Source organism: Protopterus annectens, chromosome 6.part0, assembly GCF_019279795.1.
Source record: "Protopterus annectens isolate FY-2018-M chromosome 6.part0, PAN1.0, whole genome shotgun sequence".
Lineage (NCBI taxonomy): Eukaryota > Metazoa > Chordata > Ceratodontiformes > Protopteridae > Protopterus > Protopterus annectens.
In genome coordinates this window covers 520,500,236-520,520,840 of record NC_056737.1, presented here as the reverse complement: position 1 = coordinate 520,520,840, position 20,605 = coordinate 520,500,236, and the positions used below count along the sequence as shown (strand labels likewise).

Below are 20,605 nucleotides of genomic sequence, written 5' to 3'. Positions count from 1 at the left end.
TCCAACCACAATTATTTTAGAAACTACTTTCTGAAATGTATTTATACCTGTGTGAGTTAAATTGAAATGCTTAGGTAAACCTTCAAGTTTACCTAATTAATTAATTTAACTAATTTATTTAATTCAAATTATTCAATTAATTTACAACAGGATGTATAAAAGATTTGGTAGAGCAATAGCATTTATTCTGATGAAGTTTCCGGCTCAGGAAATGAAAGTGCTTAATCTTTGAAACCTTTGATGCTATGTTTTATTATTTTTGTTTAATAAACTAGTTTTCTAACTTTCAAGGACTGCAGAGTCTTGGTTAAGAACTGTCCGAACTACAGCACTGTGGGACTACCTTCATTGGTTCCTGTTTTACGGGAAATTTGTGTGTTTTTACTGGTTTGGAGTCTTTTTCCAGTTTCTTCCGTTTTACATTTAGGATTTTGGCCTTTAGCCTGGTTCCAGGTGCAAAATCTTTTCCATTTGTCTTAATAGGTTTTCCTGGTGCTGGGCCTCCTTGCCTCCAGAATGACATCCATAAAAGCTTTGGATAGAGGTGTTGGCTGGTTGTTTAGGTAATTTGCCATGCGACCAGGTTTAAAGTCTTGAGCTGGCTGTGTAGAATCGGATTGTCTCGGTGGGTGAGCAGGTGAGGAATTTGTGGCAAAATCCATGGTGGGCCGTGGGCCATGTTCCTTAGAATTGGATACCAGTGCTGGCATGGCCAGTCTGGTGCAAAGAGTATCATTTGTGGCCTCTCTAATCTGACTTTCAGCAGTACCTTTGCTAGAAGAGGCAGTGGAGGAAAGGCATACACTGTTAATGTTTTCCAACTGAATGAGAGGGCATCCACTTTCCAAGCTTGTGGGTGGAATGCCCTTGTGCAAAATTTTTGAAGTTGGTAGTTTTGGGGGTTGGCAAACAGATCTATGTCTGGGCGTCCCCATTTTTGAGTTATCATTGCAAATACTTGTGGATCTAGTTTTCACTTGTGGGGTTCCATAATGTTTCTGCTTAGGTTGTCTGCCAATGTGTTTTTCTTTCCTGGCAGGAATTGTGCTTGTAGTTGAACTTGGTAAGACAGTGCTGTGTTCCACAAGGTCATTGCTTGCCTGCATAGAAGGTAGGAATGCGTGCTCCCTTGCTTGTTTATGTACCACATTACTGTGGTATTGTCCGTCTTTATTATTAGATATCCTGGGTGTAAGAGGTCCTAGAAAGCTGTTAGGGCATTCTCTACTGCTAGCATTTCTTTTTGAGTGATATGCAGATGCCTTTGATCTGTAGTCCATTTGCCCTGAATGCACTGTCCTGCCATGTGTGCTCCCCAGGCACAGTCCGATGCATCTGTTGTCATAGTTTGCCTGGCTGTGGGTAAGGTGAAAGGCTGACCCTTGTTGAGGTGACATGCCTGTGCCCACCATAGAAACTCCTGTTGAAGGCAGGGAATGAGTGGTATCATTGTTTCCAAGCTGTGGCTGTGCTGAGTTCATACGCTTTTCAGGTACCATTGTAATTTCCTCATATGCAGTTTTGCAAATGGCATTAGTAGTATGCAAGATGCCGTGAATCCCAAGGCCTGCAGAATTTTTCTTGCAGGGATTCGGGTCTTTGTTGCCATTATTTTGAAGTATTGAATCAGCTGTTGTTGCTTGTCTGGCATGAGATAAGCCATCTGGGCCATTGTATTCAAGCTGGCACCCAGGAATATTATGTTTTGTGAGGGCACTAGTTTTGATTTATTTTCATTTACTGTGTACCCTAGGCAACTTAGAAGGTGTTTGACAAATGCCAGATGCTTTAAAAGAATGTCCTTGCTTTCTGCTTGAATAAGGCAGTCGTCCAGGTATGGGTAGATTTGAATTCCTCTTTGTCTGCAGTATGCAATTACTGGTGCCAGGCATTTTGTGAAGACCCTGGGCACAGTAGATAAGCCAAAGGGCAGTGCAGAGAATTGATAATGGGTTGAACCTGCAATGAAGCGGAGATATCTTCTGCAATTTTGTCTGATAGGGACATGCAGGTATGCCTCCTTGAGGTCCAACGTTACTAGCCAAGCATTCTTGCCCAGCATGGGAAGAAGCTGCTGTAGTGTTAGCATCTTGAATTTTTGTACTTGCAGATAGGTGTTCAGAATTGAAAGATCCAGAATGGGTCTCCATGCTTTGTCCTTTCTTGGGACTAGAAAGAGTCTTGAGTAAAATCTTTGTCCTTGCTCCTGTGTAGGTACCTGTTGAATGGCTCTCATGTCCATGAGAGCTATAATTTGTTTTTGTGTCTCTGTTCATTGATTTGGTGGCAGGTTTGGCATTCCTTTTATCCTTGGCAAGGTATGAAAGTGGAATCTGTATCCTTGTGAGACTATGTTTAGGACCAAAGGGAGCTGCCAAGAGAGATTTGCTTGGTAGTTTGAGGGTTGAGTCATTGTGTTTGTCTTCTGCTAGCTTGGGGCCTGTCTTCTCCTCCTTTCTGGGTAGCAGTGCCCCATTGGCGAGGTTTGTAAGGGCCTTGTGACTGACTTCTGCCCCTTGGGCATCTGTATTTGCCCCTCTGTGATCTGTCAGAAGCTGGAAAGGACCATTTTTTTTGTTGGCCAATTTCTGCTGAAACGAGGGGGTTGTACCTGTAAAAAATCCTTGACCGTCTGCAGAGACTTTGCCTTGTCCTCCATTTTCTTTAAAACCGCTTCTGTTTTGACACCAAATAATACATCCTGCTGCAAAGGTGCATCCAATAATTTTGCTTTAACATGATCAGGTAGGGTTTTGTTCTTTTAACCACGCATGTCTACGTATGACAGACCCAGTAACAGCTGCTCTACAGGAAGCTTCCAATGAATCAAATCCACATTGTAAAGTATGTTCAACTGCATGCAACAGATCCTGCATTTCCTTGAATTCAGACTGTTCTCAATGTGTCCTCATTTTTTGTTTTAATTGAGACATTAGGAATTGCTGATATTTCAGCATGTGAAACTGACAATTTAATGCTCTCATAGCCAGAGTAGCTGAGGTGTATATCTTCTTTCCCCATCTGTCTAGGGCTCTGGAATCCCTTTCAGAGGGCACAGGATTTTTAGCCATAGAAGCTTTAGCCCCTTTGGGACCCTGGGAAATTGTTTCTGGGTCAGCCACAGGGCTTTTATAAAGGAGTTTGTGTGAGTCAGGTACTCTGTAGTATCTGTCTGGTTTGGCTGGAGCAGGAGGTAGAGAGTCTGGATTTAGATAGACTCCAAGTAAATATCATCCACAATGTCTAAAACTGGAGGGATAGCAAGTGGTCTGTGCTGGGGTAGTAAAAGGAACTCTCGGAGCTTTTACTTAGAATCAGAGTAGTCCTGGCCTTCCCAGTGGAAATGTTCCCTCATGGTATGTAAAGTTTCCCCAAAGGAGTAGTCTTCAGGGGGAGATGCTGAGGGAATAGAGTCTTCAGCATTAGAGTTTTCATAAGGGGGAAAAGCGTAATCCTGTTCCTCAGAAGAATCTGAGGAAATAGAAACCTGGTCAGAGGAAGCATAATCCTCCTCTTGTCTTGGTCTTTTATCTGGAGGGGGATGGGAGCCCCTGATTAGGGTAATGAAATTTTCAGCCATCTTAAGCATCTGTTTCTTAGGCATGGGGCCTTGAACTGGAGACTGATGTACAGTCTTTTTTGGTTTTAATGGAGTTTTAAGCTTAGCATAAGATTTAATGGTGAGTGTAGTCAGTCTGAAGACACCTTCTGCAACTGAAGGTGTTTCTACTGCACCGGGATCTCCTTCTGTTCCGGTGTCGGAAGGGCCTAATGAAGATGGCTGCGATGGCCTAGTACGCTCTGCTTGAGAATCCAAAGCTGTCTGGGGTTCCAATTCTGTGGTCGTCAGGGGCTGCGTAGGCGCCTCACTGAAAACCGGAGAACCGGCGACAGGCCCAGCAGAGGTCTCAGAGTCTGGCTTGATCCTAGGCTGCCTGTCCTTATCCTTGCGTTTTTTATGCATGCTGGTCGTCGGCTGCTCCGATGGCATGATATAATTAAATTTCCTACCAAAGTAATGTTGTGCGAAGTCAAAACGGCGTTTGATAGTTCGTTTATTAAACCTAGCACAAAACAGACAACCTGTGACGTCGTGGTCTGGGCCTAGGCAAAGAATACAATAAGAATGGAAGTTCTTATGAGGTATTTGCTTCCCACAAGAAATGCAATTGTTAAGTTTTTCTGACATCAGACTGAGGCAAGAAAAGGTTCCCCAACGGGGTACTTAGCTTTATTGAAGACTTCGGACTGAAATTTGAATCGAAAATCTCAGGTGTTGGCCGACCGGCACTTGCGAACTGCTTCTGCTTCAGACACCGCGCAGCAAGAAAGATGGAAGAAAATGGTGTTGGATGCCTCTTATATACCCCTGGTGCACTGACATCAAGGAAGAAGTGACAGCAACTGACGCCGGACCAAGACTTTGGAACTCAGGCCGACTGCTGGACCACCTGACAGCAGGATAACCCAAGTGTGACGACTGCAGCAGGGTAACACGATGAACATCATGCAGCCATCGCCGCCATTACATCAGTTTTTCTTGTCCCAGATGTCAGGTGCCTCCCAAATGATACACCAAAAAGGCTTTTAAGTATACTAAAAGAAAGTAGAGGTAGAGTAAGAGAAAAACAAGGGGCTGGTGGGAGGGTAACCAGGACTGCAACAGTGAATACACTCGAACATCTACATTTATGTTAAGTGTACACAACTGTACTATGCTCTTCGTGTTTCACTGTTGCAGTCATTACATTTGGGTAGATTCCCAAAGCTATGGTTGGGAGGATGGATTTATACAGCATTAGGACCAACTATAAGGCCCTGCAGGACAGCAGTGGCAAAGCCAGCTCTGGATTTAGAGAAGAAAGGTAAATGGTAATGTTTGGTGAACATATGAACTGAGTTCCAGGTAGAAGCTTCTAGAATGTCTCCGGTAGGAACACCTCTGAGAAAGGCTGTAGAAGTAGATGTAGCCCTGGTAGAATGAGATCTAATCCCCTGGGGCATAGTCTTACCATGGTGCATATAGCAGAAACGAATGCAATGGCTTATCCATTTGGAAATAGTCTGCTTTGAAATAGCCTTTCCCTCTGCCTCTGCAGCAAATGCCACCAGTAGTTGTTCTGATTTTCTTAGAGATTTTGTCCTGTTTAAGTAAAATCCAAGTTGTCTGTGTACATCCAATGAATGCAGGGTCCGCTCCGCCTTGTTCTGTGGATTGGGAAAGAAAGGTTGCAAATGAATGGTCTGATTAAGAGCCACACTGGATACCACCTTAGGCATGAAGGATGGATTGGTCCTGAGAGACACCCTGTCCGCATGAAAAATAATGAAAGGCTCCACTGCCATAAGAGCCTGTAATTCAGAAATCCTTCTAGCTGAAGTGACTGCTAAAAGGAAAGCTGTTTTCCAGGAGAGAAATTTTAAGTCTGCAGTAGCAGCTGGCTCGAAAGGAGGGAGAGTGAGTTTTTCCAATACAAAATTGAGGTCCCAGGCAGGGGTTGGAGCTCTCCTGGGTGGTTTTAAGTTTTTGCCCCCCGAGATACTGCTTTAGCAGAGGATGAGAGAAGTGGGGAGGTTCTGTGTTGTAATGAGCTGAAATGGCTGAGGCATGGATTTTTATGGAAGAAAAGGACAGGCCCTTGTGAAGCATCTCAGTTAAGTATTGTAAAATCTGAGGAATATTGGGCACTGCTGTGCTTATTCCTTGTGATTGATTCCAGGCACAGAATCTTTTCCATTTGTCAGCATAAGATTTTTGAGTACTAGGCCTTCTCGCCTCCAAAATGACATCCATCACAGGTTTGCTGAGGGATGCTAAGGGTGAATTTAGGTGATTAGCCACGCTGCAAGATTCAAAGTTTGGAGCTCAGTGTGCAGAATTTGGCTGTTCTGCTGAGACAGTAAGTAAGGTGTCTGCGGCAGGTGCCACGGTGGAAGGTGTGACACACTGCGCAGGAGTGGGTACCAGTGTTGGCGAGGCCAGTCTGGAGCAATCAGAATCATTTTTGGTTTGTCCTGTTTGACTTTTAGTAGAACTTTGGAGAGCAGAGGCAGAGGGGGAAAAGCACAGACTAATAGTTTTTTCCAGCTGAATGATAGAGCATCCACTTTCCAGGCTTTTTTGTGATGAGTTCTTGTGCAGAATTTGTCCAACTGATAGTTCTGGGGTGAGGCAAAAAGATCTATGTCTGGACTCCCCCATTTGCGTGTCAACATGTTGAAAATTCATGGCTCCGGTTTCCATTCGTGTGGGTCCATGAGATTTCTGCTTAATTCGTCTACCAGAGTATTCAGCTTTCCTGGCAGGAATTGAGCTTGTAGTTGTATTTGGTAGGTCAAGGCCGCATTCCACGATGCCATGGGTAGTCTGCAAAGGGGGTAGGAGTGTGTACCCCTGCTTGTTTATGTACCACATAACTGTGGTGTTGTCTGTCTTTATCATTAATTGTCCTGGATGAAGGTAGTCCTTGAAGGCTGTCAGTGCATTCTGTACAGCTAGCATCTCTTTCTGATTGATATGAAAGTGCATTTGATTTGGGCTCCATTTGCCCTGAATGCACTTTCCTGCTAGATGAGCCCCCCAAGCATAGTCTGATGAGTCTGTTGTTAGGGTTTGGGTGGCAGGGGGTGGAGTGAATGGCAGTCCCTTGTTTTGGTGGCAGGCCTCTGCCCACCATAGGAACTCTAGTTGCAGGCAAGGTATGATAGGAATAATTGTTTCCAGGCTGTGACAATGTTGACTCCATATGCTTTTTAAGTAACACTGAAGTTTCCTCATATGCAGTCTTGCATATGGAATTAGAAGAATGCAGGAGGCCATGAACCCCAAGGCTTGCAGAATTTGTCTTGCAGATAGCAGGGTTTTTGTGGCCACCTGTTTGAAGTAAGTTACCAAACAAATTTGCTTTTCTGGCATAAAGTAAGCCATCTGGGCAGTTGTATTCAAGCTTGCACCTAGGAATGTAATTTTTTGAGAGGGTACCAGTTGTGATTTCTTTTCATTTATGGTGTGCCCTAGACAAGTTAGAACCCTTTTTACAAACGCCAGATGCTTTAGAAGAATGTCCTTGTTTTCTGCCTGAATTAGACAATCATCCAGGTATGGACATACTTGAATATTTATTTGCCTGCAAAATGCAATTACTGGAGTCCGGCACTTTGTGAAGTCCCTGGGTGCAGTAGATAAGCCAAAGGACAGTGCAGAGAACTGGTAATGCAAGTAGCCTGCTTTGAAGAGGAGGTATCTTCTGCAAGATTCCCTAATTCGGATATGCAGGTAAGCCTCTTAAGTCCAAAGTTACCAACCAGGCATCTTTGCCTAGCATAGGAAGTAACTGTTGAAGAGTCAGCATCTTGAATTTTGGAATGTCCAGAAATGTGTTTAGAGTAGATAAGTCCAGAATTGGACGCCAAGATTTGTCTTTTCTGGGTACCAGGAAAAGTCTTGAATAGAAACCTTGTCCATTTTCCTCTTCTGGTACTGGTTGAATAGCCCCCATATTCATGAGGGACAGTACATGTTTTTGGGCCCCTGCCCACTGATTTGGGGGCAGGTCTGGCCATCCGTTTGGGATTGGCAATGTGTGGAAATGAAATCTGTATCCGTGGGATACTATATTTAAAACCCATTTGTCCTGGGTTATAAATTGCCAGTTTCTTGCATGAAGTGCCAGTTTTCCTCCCAAAGGGGTGGCTAAGAGGTAAGTGCTTGGTAATTGTAGAGGGAAGTCACTGACATTGTTTACCATAGGGAGGTGCCTTGTTGTTTCCAGATTTGGAGGTGGAGGCACCCCATTGTTTTGTTCTAAAAGTCCCTTGTGACTGAAACCTGGAGCTTTTGGAATGTCTGGGTTTGACTTGAGTGGCTCTCGAAGGACCTGGAAAGGACCAGTTCTTAGTAGGTCAGTGCCTATTAAATCTTGGAGGTTGCACTTGTAAGAAATCTTTCACAGTTTGCATTGCTTTAGCTTCATCTTCCATCTTTTTTAAAACTTCTTCAGCCTTATTACCAAAGAGACAGTCCTGTTGTAAAGGAGCATCCAACAATTTTGCTTTAACATGATCAGGCAGAGTTGGCTCTTTGAGCCAAGCATGCCTTCTTAGCACAGACCCAGTTACAGCAGCCCTGCAAGAGGCCTCCAAAGAATCAAAACCACATTGCAAAGTATGTGTTCCAACTTGTTCAGCTGAATGCAATAAATCCTGTAAATCTTCATTTTCCACACAGTCAGAAATTAACATAATTTTCTGTTTAAGCAGTCCCATGATATGCTGTTGATATTTAAGCATATGAAATTGACAGTTTAAAACCCTGATTGCCAAGGTTGCAGAAGTGTACCCCATTTATCCAGAGCCCTGGAATCTCTATTAGAAGGGGTAGGATTTTTAGCAGTAGAGGCCTTAATGCCCTTGGGACCCTGAGAAATGGTTTCAGGTTCTGCAATAGAATTTTTGAAAAGGAATTTGTGGGAGAGACTGGACTCGGATGTGGGGATCTGCGATCTGAGAGCCTCAACTTTTTTGAGACTGAAGGAGACCCTTTGGAAGGAAGGGGGGTCTCTTTTTAGGATCCTGAGAGGGCTTGGTGGGAGATTCCGATGGCTGGGGACCACCCTTAGCCAAGCCCTTCAGAAGAAATTTGCTGTGGCACTCACCCTGCAGTTGAATGCGGCACAAATGTCACATTCAATCTCCAGGTGGGATGCTTCTAAACAGTAAAGACACTCCTCGTGAGAGTCAAAATAAGGCATCTTCTGACCAAATGAGGAGCATCGCTTGAAACCAGAATCACTTGCACAAGAAAAAGGAGAGAGAAAAAAAGGAGGTGTTTTTTTTTTTTTTGAAAAAGGAGAAAGGGCGGGAAGGAGACTACTGAGACAACAGTAAAGGAAAGAGTTAACTCTAAGTTATGGGAGGGGAGGTAAACTAATTTAGAAACCCTAAAAGTACAGTTGTGTACACTTACCATATATGTAGATGTTTGAGTGTATTCACTGTTGCAGTCATCACTTGTGGGTTATCCCTGCTGGCCAGAATACCAGAGTAAAGATTTTTCCCTCCTGTGTCAGCTGCAGATTGCCAGGGACTGACGTCAGGTCATCAGTGGTCTAATGCAGGGCAGCCGATGCCATTATATCAGTTTTTCTTACCCCAGCTGAAAGAAGCCCTACCCAGAAGGCCTGAGGAAGGCCAACCTGGGGAATGGGCATAGGTATAGATAGGTATGAAGGAGAGTGAGAGAGAAATAGAGGAGGAAGGAGGGAGGGAAAAGCAGGACTGCAACAGTGAATACACTCGAACATCTACATTTATGGTAAGTGTACACAATTGTACTATGTTCTTTTGTGTTTCACTGTTGCAGTCATCACTTGTGGGAAGATTCTCAAAGCTGAAGGCTGGGTGGTTGACAGAAGAGTAAGGAAAGGAAAGACAGGGTTGCGCACTGCTCTAAGAAGGACCTAGCATTCCTTGCAGAACTGCAGAGGCAAAGCCAGTGTGGGTTTTGGAGAAAAAAGGCAAATGGTAGTGTTTGGTGAAGGTGTGGACGGAAGTCCAAGTGTCAGCTTCAATGATGTCCTTGGTAGGGACCTCCCCTTAGGAATGCAGTGAAAGTAGATGCTACCCTAGTGGAATGGCTACGGACAGGCTTGGGAGAAGTTTTTCCATGAAAGAAATAGCAGAAATGGATACAGCTGGATATCCATTTAGAAATGGTCTGCTTGGAGATAGGCTTCCCCTCTGCCCCTGGGGCAGAGCTGATGAGGAGCTGGTCAATCTTTCCGAGAGGCTTGGTTCTATCCAGATTGTATCTAAGTTGTCTGTGCACATCTAATGAATGAAGGATTCTTTCCCCCTGTTCTGAGGGTTAGGAAAGAAGGTGGGTAGATGTATAGCCTGATTTAGAGTTACGTAAGACACCATCTTAGGCATAAAAGAAGGGCTAGTTCTAGGAGACCCCCAGTCTGCATGGAAAATGATGAAGAGTTCAATGGCCATGAGAACCTGCAGCTCAGAAACCCTCCTAGTTGAGGTTATGGCCAGCAAGAAGGTGGTATTCCAAGAGAGGTGTTTTAGGTTGGCAGAGGCACCTGGTTCAAAGGGAGGCAAGGTCAATTTTTCCAAGACATAGTTCAAGTCCCAGACAGGTGTAGGTGGCCTGATGTGAGATACCCCGCTAAGGAATTGTTTTAGCAGGGGATGGGAGAATAAAGGCTGCTTGATATGGGAATGGGCAGAGATATCTGAAGCATGGATCTTGATGGAAGAGTAAGATCATCCTTGTTGTACTACCTCTGCCAGGTAGTCTAGAATCAGAGACAGAGGGGCAAGAGAGCTGATTGTACCCTTAGTTTGGCACCAGGCACTGAATCTTTTCCATTTTGCGGAGTATGATTTCCTGGTGCTGGGCCTCCTTAATTATCTCCAGGACCTGCTTGCTCAACAGATGGTTGTTATCCACCTCTGGGGTACAAGTCATGTGGATAGATTGCGAGTTTGCAGGTTGGGATGCAGTATTGTCCTTTTTTCTTGGGTTAGAAGCTCTTCTGTGAGAGGCACGGTCCTGGGTGGGTCTTTGGTTAGGTTGAGTAGCAAGGGGTACCAATGTTTCCTGGGCCAATTTGGGGCAATTAGTATAGCTCTTGACTCTTCTTCTCTGATCTTTAGCAGCACCCTTGGGATCATTGGCAAAGGGGAGAAGGCATAGACAAACAGGTTGCCCTAGCGGAAGGAGAGAGCATCCACCTTCTAGGCTTCTGGATGGGCCTCCCTGGTGCAGAACTGGTCTAAATGTCTGTTCTGTACAGATGCAAAGAGCTCTACCTCCGGGGTCCCCCAAGTTTGGGTGATTGAGAAGAAAGTCTCCCTCTGAAGTTGCCATTCGTTGTGATCCAGGAATCTTTTGCTGAGGTGGTCTGCTAGGGTATTGTTCTCCCCTGGGATGTCCTGGGCTACCAGATGAAGGTCCATCATTGAGGCAGTCTGCCAGAGGAGCATGGCTAGACAGAGTGGGTTGGAGTGTGCCCCCCCCCCCCCGCTTGTTGATGTACCACATGACTGTGGTATTGTCTGTTTTGATCAGGAGCACTGCTGGTTTCAGGTGGCTCTTGAAGGGTGTGATGGTCTTGAGTATTGCCATCATTTCCTTTAGGATGATGTGTAAGTCTAGGTCCCTGGGGTCCCAAGTGCCTTGGGTGCACATGTCCCCTAAGTGTGTCCCCCATGTTTTGTTTGAGGCATCTGTGGTGATGGTCTGGCCTTGGGGAAGAATTAGAAAAGGTAGGCCCTTGTTCAAGGTGCAGACTTCTGTCCTCCATAGGAGTTCTTGCCTCAAGCAGATCATCAGGGGCAGTTTTAGTTCCAGAGACAGAGTGCTGGCAACATAGGTTTTTGAGGTACCATTGGATTTTTTCCATGTGTAGTCTGGCCAAGGGCACTAATAGAATGCAGGATGCCATGTACCCGAGAGGTTGAAGGAACTTCCTTGCTGTGAGGTGTGCTCTGCAAGCCAATTGGGAGAAGTAATGGGGCAGGAAACTGTTTGTCTGGAGGGAGAAAGACTTTTTGGATGGATGCGTCCAGGAGAGCTCCCAGTAAGGTCATCTGTCAGGTGGGCCAGATGTGGGATTTCTCCTTGTTGATAGTGAATCCCAAGAGGTAAAGATGGCTTGGACAAAGTTTAGGTCTTGCAGGAGTTTTCCCTGTTTTCTGCCTGGATGACACAGTCGCCAGACAGGGGTTAATTTGAATGTTTTTCTGCCTGCAGAAGGCAATGACAGGAGCCAGGCATTTGGTGAAAACCCTGGGAGGAGTAGATAAGCCAAAGGGCAGAGTAGAAAACAAAATGTTGTGAGCCTGCCCTGAAGCGAAGGAACCTCCTGCAAGGCTCCCTTATAGGGATATGGAGGTAGGCATCCTTCAGGTCCAGAGTGACTAGCCATGCATTTGGGTACAGCATGGGCAGTAGTTTTTGGAGCGTAAGCATTTTGAAATTTGGCACTTGCAGAGAAAGGTTTAGTGTGGATAGATCCAGAATAGGGCGCCAAATGCCCTCTTTCCTGGGAACCAGGAACAATTTTGAATAAAACCCTTTTTCAGCTTGTCCCTGGGGTACAGGCTCCACTGCTCCTTGAGCACAGAGTTGCTGAATTTGTCTTGGGGCCTCTGTCTGCTGATTTGTTGGAATGTCTGGATACCCTGTTAAGACTGGGTTCTCTATGAAGGTGAATCTGTATCCTTGATAAATGATTTTTAGGACCCATCAGTCCTTTGTGATGGATTGCCAGTTGTTTTTGAAAAGGGAAATCCTTTCTAACCTTTGGGAGGGGTAGATGGGGTATGAGGAGTCACTGTGAGTCCTTAGGCTAGGGAGTGGACTTGAAACTCCCTGCTCTTGGGGTGCTACAGGTCAATTGTCTGCTGTCCTTGTGGTTGTTGTCTGGGGGTGGGTCTGTCCCTGCACCCTTTCCTTTGCACTGGTCTGAAGTGGGAAGGAAAGGACCAGTGTTTGGTGGGGAATTTTCTGCTGAATCTGGGAGGTTGAAACTAGAGGAATTCCTTAACTGTCTGCATAGATTTGGCCTTATCCTCCATTTTCTTGATCACCTCCTCCGCCTTAGATCCAAACAATCGGTCCTTCTCTAGGGGGGCATCTAAGAGTTTGGATTTTACATGATTGGGTAGAGGTTGCTTTTTTAGCCATGCATGTCTCCTAATGACTGACCCTGCAACTGCAGCCCTGCTAAAGGCTTCTAGGGTATCGTATCCAAAGTGGAGGGAATGCTTTGCTACTTTAGAGCTGAAATGTAAGAGTTCCCCTAGCTGTCTAGAAGTTGAACTGTCTGGCAAGGAGGAAATTTTCTTCTTTAATAGTTCCAGGGTATGCTGCAGATATTTTAACATATGGAACTGGCAGTGTGAAGCTCTAATAGCTAAGATAGCAGAGGTGTATACTTTTTTATCACATCTGTCTAGAGCTCTGCTATCCTTGTCAGATGGAACAGTTTTTTTGGAGGAACTGACCTTAGCCCCTTTGGGTCCCAGGGTGATGACCTCTGGATCTGCTGCAGGATTTTTGGATAAGTATTTGTGGGTGTCTGGCACCCTGCACTACCTGTCTGGTTTTCTGGGTGTAAGGGGCAGTGCATCAGGAGTGAGGCTACATTCCATAAAAACATCCTCTATCACAACCAAAATGGGAGGAATGGCCAAGGGTTCATGCTGGGGAAGGTCCAGAAAATCTTTTAGCCTCTTCTTAAACTGGGGGTAATCCTGAGCTTCCCAATGGAAATGTTCCCTAAGGGTGTGTAAGGTCTCTCCAAAAGATAAGTCCTCAGGGGGGATGTAGATGGGATGGATTCCTCTGCATCTGAATCCTCAAATGTGGTAAGGGGCTGTTGTTCATCGTTTGAATCCAAATATTCAGATTCTTCAGAGTCAGGTTCTGAGAGAATCTCTGGGGAAAAATCCCTTTTTCTTTTAGCTGGGTTGGTCTGATTACCTTTAATAGGTGATATAAGATCCTCAGCCATCTTAAGAAGCTGTTGACACTGAGCAGGTTGGGCTTGAGGAAGATGGCGGGTAGAAATAGTTTTTCTGGGAGTGGTTCTGTTTTTAGGCATCAGATTCAATCGGCCTGGGTGCGGCTGCAGCTGGTGGCATTGGCGTCAGTCTTTATCTTGCATCGGTTATCCGTAAGGCCTCTTCGGAAGCTGGTGCCTGAACAGCGGCTCCGGACCAAACTGCGGTGCTGAAACCCGAAAACTCGGCAGTTGTAGTCTGATCCAGCAGCATGCCAGACTCTGAATGGGTCTCGGTAGAGGCCTGCGGAGGAATAGCTTTGGGTATCAGGGGCTGCACAGGCACCTCACTGAATTCCATTGATCTGCTGGCTGACTTCTCGGCAGAGTTGTCTAAAGGCCTAACTTTATGTGGTCTGTCCCTTTCTTTATCCTTTCTCTTTTTAGGAATATCCACTGAATACTGACTGATGGGCACCATATCATACTGTGAGGGACTGCCTTTGAAATACCTAGCTACAAATTCTGCACTGCGGTAAATAGTCCTAGCGATAAAGAAAGCGCAGAACCGATATCCGGGGACGTCGTGATATGGGCCTAAACAGGTTATGGAAGTCTCGGTGTGGTGTTTTCCACTGCAGAGACAATTCTTTACTTTTTCAGACATCGGTTAGTGTAAAAAAAAAAAAAAAAAGTCCCCAACTGGGTACTTAGCTTTAGTAATTTTCTACTTCATTCTGGCAGCGGCTGATCGACACACACGCAAACTGCTTCTGCTTTGGGCTCCACTGCAAGAAAGACTGCTGTAATAGCGTTGGCTGCCTTGCTTTATACCACTGACGTCAGTCCCTGTCAACCTGCAGCCAACGCAGGAGGGAAAATCTTTACTCTGGTATTCGGGCCAGCAGAGGGCTACCCAACAGGGATAACCAACAAGTGAGGACTGCAACAGTGAAACACGAAGAACATCTACAAAAAGAAGTAGAAAAAGACAAGAAAAATAAGCACTTAGCTAGCTGAACGGTTGCTCGAGATTGGAAGTGTCAAACACATTCAACGGAACACGACATCTGACGGTTAGAGGTCAGCAGGGGCTTGGGGGAAGGGGAGGAGCTTGAGCTCTGGATCTGTCCATTAGTTGCCGGCTTGGATTCGAGGTCAGATCCAAGACCCATCTGTGATGAATAATGACACTGATAGCATCAGATCCAACCATTTAAAATGGAGCGAATAATGTCTCTAACCTAAATAACGCTATAAATCATCTAGGTTAAGAATGTTTAGCTTGCAATGTCTTTTAAATAGCGTGTTACCAATGCTCTTTAGCAGAATGCTGGAAATGGACGTCTGAGAGGTAAGTGAATTCATATCTTTTGCAACTGCTACCAGCTTAGTAACTATAAGAAATACAACAGTTTTTATGTAATGTATGGCCACAGTACATAAACTTGTCTGTATAGTTGTTTTGATAGGTTATGTTGATAAGAAAGACCTGGGGCAAAACATGAGACTGACTGGCTCAATATGTAGATGGCAGCTACAAAGAAGGTCATCAGAAGTTGTGTCTTTCGGCTTTTCCCGGATAGGGGTCGCCACAGCAGAACTCCGGTCTGCTAATGATTGGCAGTAGATTTTTACGTGCCGAGTTGCTGGCCCTGACGCACAACCTTCAATGAAGGTATGCCCACTCACGCATGTCTCTACACAGAAGACGCTCTAGCTGAGAATCGAACAGACGTCCTACTGTGAGGCGACAACGCTACGCAGCACCACCACCGCAGTATTAAAGAAGGTCATCAGAAGAAACAGCAAAATTCAGAAAAAGGCAGAAATAAGATAACAATTACATGTGAATTCTACCAATATAACAGTATGCCATAGGAAAGCTTTTGCAAAAGTAGCTGCCAAGGCTTATGTATTTAGTCACCCAACCACAGAAGATGGAAGTTGACCAAACAAGGGGATAGATACGTTCAATGAAAGAACACCTGAGGAGGGATACCTCCTGATGGCACAATTTCAAAAACAGAAAACAAGAGAAACCCTTCAACTAAGAAGGGTTTGAACAGTGTTACCCAGATATATTTTAATAACTTTAGCTGCTTTATAGAAATTATGTAACACTGATATATGAGATACCAATGCACTCTACCACCTACAATGCTGACATGTTAATGATAATTTAACCTGGTAGCAGACAACAGTAAACTAGTAACTTCACCTACACTGTCTGCATAATGACTCTTTTAAACAACTGAAGCCCAGGAGGAGAACAGTTAGCACAATACGGTTATTTGTAACTGATCTAGTAAATTAATATAACAAACTGAATGTAACTATACAATACATGGAAAATGAGTGTTGGTGATTGCTGCAGTTATGAATGCAGATTTTTCTTATGTTTATGTGCTAAGAATGTAACAAAGATGTAGTTTTGCACTGCAATGAAGAATGTTCAAAAATGCAAATTTCAGCGAAGGAAACAATAAATGCACCCAAAATTGGAACGGTTATTTACATTACTTTTTTGTGGATTCATCTAAACATTCACTATGATTCTATTCCATGAAACTAAAAATAAAAAAACAAACCAGGTCAGAAGCACAAAACTAATACCAAATATGAGCCCCAAATCCAGGAGCCGGCAGGGCAAGGCTACCCACAGTAGTATAATCTAAGACACAATCCAATATTCAATCACTAAGAAGTTGCCGAGACCAGTTGAACACCAGAGACACTTTATTCAACTATAACAACAAGCGCTTTTGTCTCTGTCAGTTCAGAGACTTTATCAAGATAAAAGACAGAACAGGAGGCACACAATCTATACACCCAACCCCAATCAACACCTCTTGCAAGACTATCAAATCAATTAGTCCTGCAGAAGCCTTATACCCCATCATTTAAAAAATAGAGAGTCCGTCGGTTGAAGGAAGCACAGGCTAAACAAGCTGATACGTCGTGGTCTGGGCCTAAGCAAGGAAGGCAGTAAGAGTGGAAATCCTTATGAGGTATTTGTTTCCCACAAGTTAAACAATTACTTACTTTGTCTGACATCGGCTGAGGCAAGAAAGAGTCCCCAATGGGGTACTTAGCTTTTTAGAAGTCTTCGGTACGCTGAAATCTCTGGATCTGACCGACCGGCACTTGCCAACAGCTTCTGCTTCGGGCACCGCGCGGCAAGAAAGACTGGGGAAAATGGCGTCGGCTGATGCCTTTATACCCCAGCAGCTATGACGTCGGGTGAAGTGTGACATCAGCCGAGGCCAGACCCAGACTTTGGAATCCGGCCGACCGAAGGGCTGCCTGAGGCAGGACAACCCATTTGTTATGACTGCAGATGCATCCTTGAAGGACATCTAGCACAACATAGAAGTATCAGTTGCTAAAAAAAGGTAGTAAAATACATTTTATACATCCAAATAAAAATTAAAAAAAAAATCACAAAGAAAGCAGTCATCTTTCCAAAGCCCTTAACTTCAAAAAACAGGCTAAAGAAAACATGTCATTCAAGCCTGGCAAGCAAGTTGCATTCAGTCTTAACTGCCATAATGCCTCAATTTTTTCCAATTCCAGGGGCCATGGTCCCCCCCTCGGATCCCTCCTTAGCATATCAATAATAACAAACTTGAATGAGTGACCATCATGATCAATGCAATACCTGGCTGGAGCATTTGTTTTATTTTTTGATCTGATGTCCCTCACATGTTCGTAGATTATTGACTGGCACAAAAGTTAAACCCCTAGCCAATAAGTCACAGTTGGTGATGACTATACTAACAAGTCACACTCGGTGATGTCTATACTAAGTGATGAAAAATTAAATACATTAAAATCCCCAGTTGAATTCTGAAAAATTCTACAAGTATCACTCAACCAAGACCTGGTGACCCGATTCTACTGCTGAAATCCTCCCCTCCAGCCTCTCATCATCTGCTGGGGTCTTAGCCCGCCCCGATTCTTTGTGATTTTTTTTTATTTCTTATTTTTATTTGGATGTATAAAATGTATTTTACTACACGTTTTTTAACAACTGACACTCCTATGTTGCGCTAGTTTTAATTAATATTTATCTTGTGTGTGGTTTATTGTTATATACCATCAGGCTTGACTGTATTACGAAGGATGACTGGATTCATTTTGTACACCTTGCAGGGATTTTTTGAGAAAAACACTTTTAAAGTAATATTTTTCAGATAATGCGGTTTAAGGCTTCTGCAGGACTAATTGATTTGATAGTCTTGCAAGAGGTGTTAATTGGGGATGGGTGTATATACTGTGTGCCTCCTGTTCTGTCTTTTATCTTAATAAAGTCTCTGAACTGACAGAGATGAAAGAGCTTGTTGTTATACTTGAATAAAGTGTCTCTAGTGTTCAACTGGTCTCGGCAACTTCTTAGTGATTGAATATTGGATTGTGCCTTTGTTTATACTACTGTGGGTAGCCTTGCCCTGCCGGCTCCTGGACTCGGGCCTCATATTTGGTAAAAAAATAAATAAAATAAACATGTTAAGGGGGAAATAAAAGATGGGCTATGAAAAAAGAATCAACACACTGCTCAATATAGCTGTTCTGCATCTTGTACCTCATCAAGCAACAGTCAACTTATTAAGGCACATGAAGCAAGCAAGAAACAAATGAAAGAAAACAGTAGCCATTTTATAGAACATATGCTAGTTATCTATGCCAGTGTTTTGGTAACGCAGAATGCAATGAGTTACCCATGAAGATAACACAGAACAGCCAGATATCAAATCAAGGAAAATCATTTGTTGCATTTCCCCTAATGATTTTCACATTTAACTCTTTTTAGTTGTGGTGGGAATGCATTTTTACAAAATAACTGAAGACACCTAAGGTAAAGTTTAGTGCTTGATTAGCAATATCTCAGTTCTAAAATAATTGGTTAGCATCTCTCATGAGTCTGTGGCGATGCTTTTATCTCACCAAACCCCGCATCTCATGATCTTACTTACAAAGACAGAATTATGGGCACACAAAACACCTTGGAAACACAGTTGTGTTACCACTAAAACTGTCTGTGTAAGCTTGGATAAGAACAGGTCTTGAGCTATGTGTTGGGAGTGGGAGTATTAATTCACAAGGAATGATGTGTGAAAAATTCAGCCAAAGCTGCACTTTATTTGGGCAAGAGAAAAAAAAAGATACTTGGACAGGACTGTAGCTGCAAAATATTTTCCATTTTAATCATAGTGTCTAAAAAAGTACTTGCCAAAAATTAATTGACCCAAAATGGTATTTTCATCTGATAAAGACTTCCTTGTAGACACAAATCTGTAAAGAAAAATATTCCACACTTGAAGAGAATTCTCAAGGTAACTAAATTCTGTGTTGAAGGAAATAATGCTTGTTTGGCATGCAAATCTTCTGGAAGTACAAAATGCTGCAGTATACAGGCACACTGTTTGAAGTCTGGTTATGAGCAACATGGGGGAAGGTGCACACACACACACACACACACACACACACACACACACACACACACACACACACACACACACGCACACACAGAAAAGTGTCTGCTTGTATTCACATTGTTATGAAACTTGCAAAATAGGGGTACGTTATAGGCAAATTATCTGTTTTGAGTACTGCATATCTATCTGGTAAATATAAAGATAAGAAAAACAAATGCTTAAATTATAATGAACTGTATATGTTTTTTGAGCACTGCATATCTGTCTGGTAAATACAAGGGATATGAAAAATAAATGTTTTTGTACCTCTGAGGTAAACTTTGTTTTGGACGTCAAGGGCATGAGGGTCTTTCTCCAGCACATCCAGTTTAAATTCTGTCTCTGTTAACCTGCACAGAATTACAAAAAAATCAATACAATGCAGAAAACATACACATTAGTACAACTTTGCTGCACTTACCATAACTGTACATGTTCAAGTAGATCAATGCAGTACTGATTCTTGGGTCTTCCTGCCATGCAAAAGCGTGCAAATGCCAGTGTCTACATAATCCCTAGTTGACGCATGTCTGAAGAGTGACATTAGGATACAACAGAGTCGTCCATCAATGCCATTTTCAGGTCTTTCTAGACTGTGATAGTCAGTCTGATGTCCAAAGACAGCACAACACAACACTTCCAGTTGCCTAAGTTCTGAATGAGATAAAAGAAATTCTAACCATGGACTAGAAGTAGATGGAGAGGATGATGATGGATAAAAGATACTTGGCTACATTAAAAAAAATAAATAAATAAAATAACAGGGCATCAGGAATAGTCCAGCAGATACATGGGTAGGAGGGTGGCAGCTAGTACTACAACACAACTGTACTATGTTCTTCATAGCTAATGTTGCAGTACTAATTCTTGGGAGGACTCCCAAAGCTACAGATTGGGAGGTAAGCTGTCTGATGACCCCTTTAACAGCAGGTTCTGTAGAACAGCAGTGGCAAAATCTGCCCTAACCTTGGATGGCATGCCTAAATGGCAATGTTTGGTAAAGGTGTGGACCAAGGTCCATACAGCAGGCTCTGAGATGGCCTGAGTAGAGAAAACTTTTCGGAAGGCAGTGTTAGCTGCCCTGCATCTCATGAAGTGAGCCCTGACATAAGACGGTAATGTCTTTCTACACTGAGCATAACAGGAGATAATACAGTTGGCTATCCATTTTGAAATAGTCTGTTTGGAGATGGGTCTATCTTGTTTCCCTTCTGCATAGGCCACTAGCAGTTCTGCTCTGTTTGGGAACTTTCTTCTAAGGTAACACCTGATCCATCAGTGCTCATCCAGGAAAGAAAGGATTTGTTCTGTTTTATTTTGTAGGCTATGGAAGAACACTGGCACGTGAACAGCTTAATTCAAGGAAAGATCTGCTACTACTGTGGGCACAAAAAAATGGCTAGTTCTGAGGGTGACTCTATCCCTGTGAAAAAACAATGAAGGATTCTTTGCACATCAGGATCTGTAGTTTTGACATCCACCTAGTTGAAGTGATTGTTATCAGTAAAGTGTTCTTCCACGTGAGCATCTTTAAAGGAGAAGCTGCTGCCTCAAAAGGAGGCATGGAAAGTTTTGCTAATATATAATTCAAATTCCAAGAAGGGACAGAGT

General features: G+C 43.6%; 1 protein-coding gene across 1 annotated transcript in view; it reads right to left on the bottom strand.

Moving 5' to 3' along the window:
* Positions 1 to 20,605, bottom strand: part of LOC122804407 (melanoma inhibitory activity protein 2-like) — a 1,673,436-nt gene that overhangs the window by 593,319 nt on the left and 1,059,512 nt on the right. Inside the window, exon 16 of the mRNA XM_044074238.1 lies at positions 19,262 to 19,344. Within this exon, the coding sequence (XP_043930173.1) occupies positions 19,262 to 19,344 (83 nt within the window). The remainder of the gene's footprint in view (positions 1 to 19,261; positions 19,345 to 20,605) is intronic.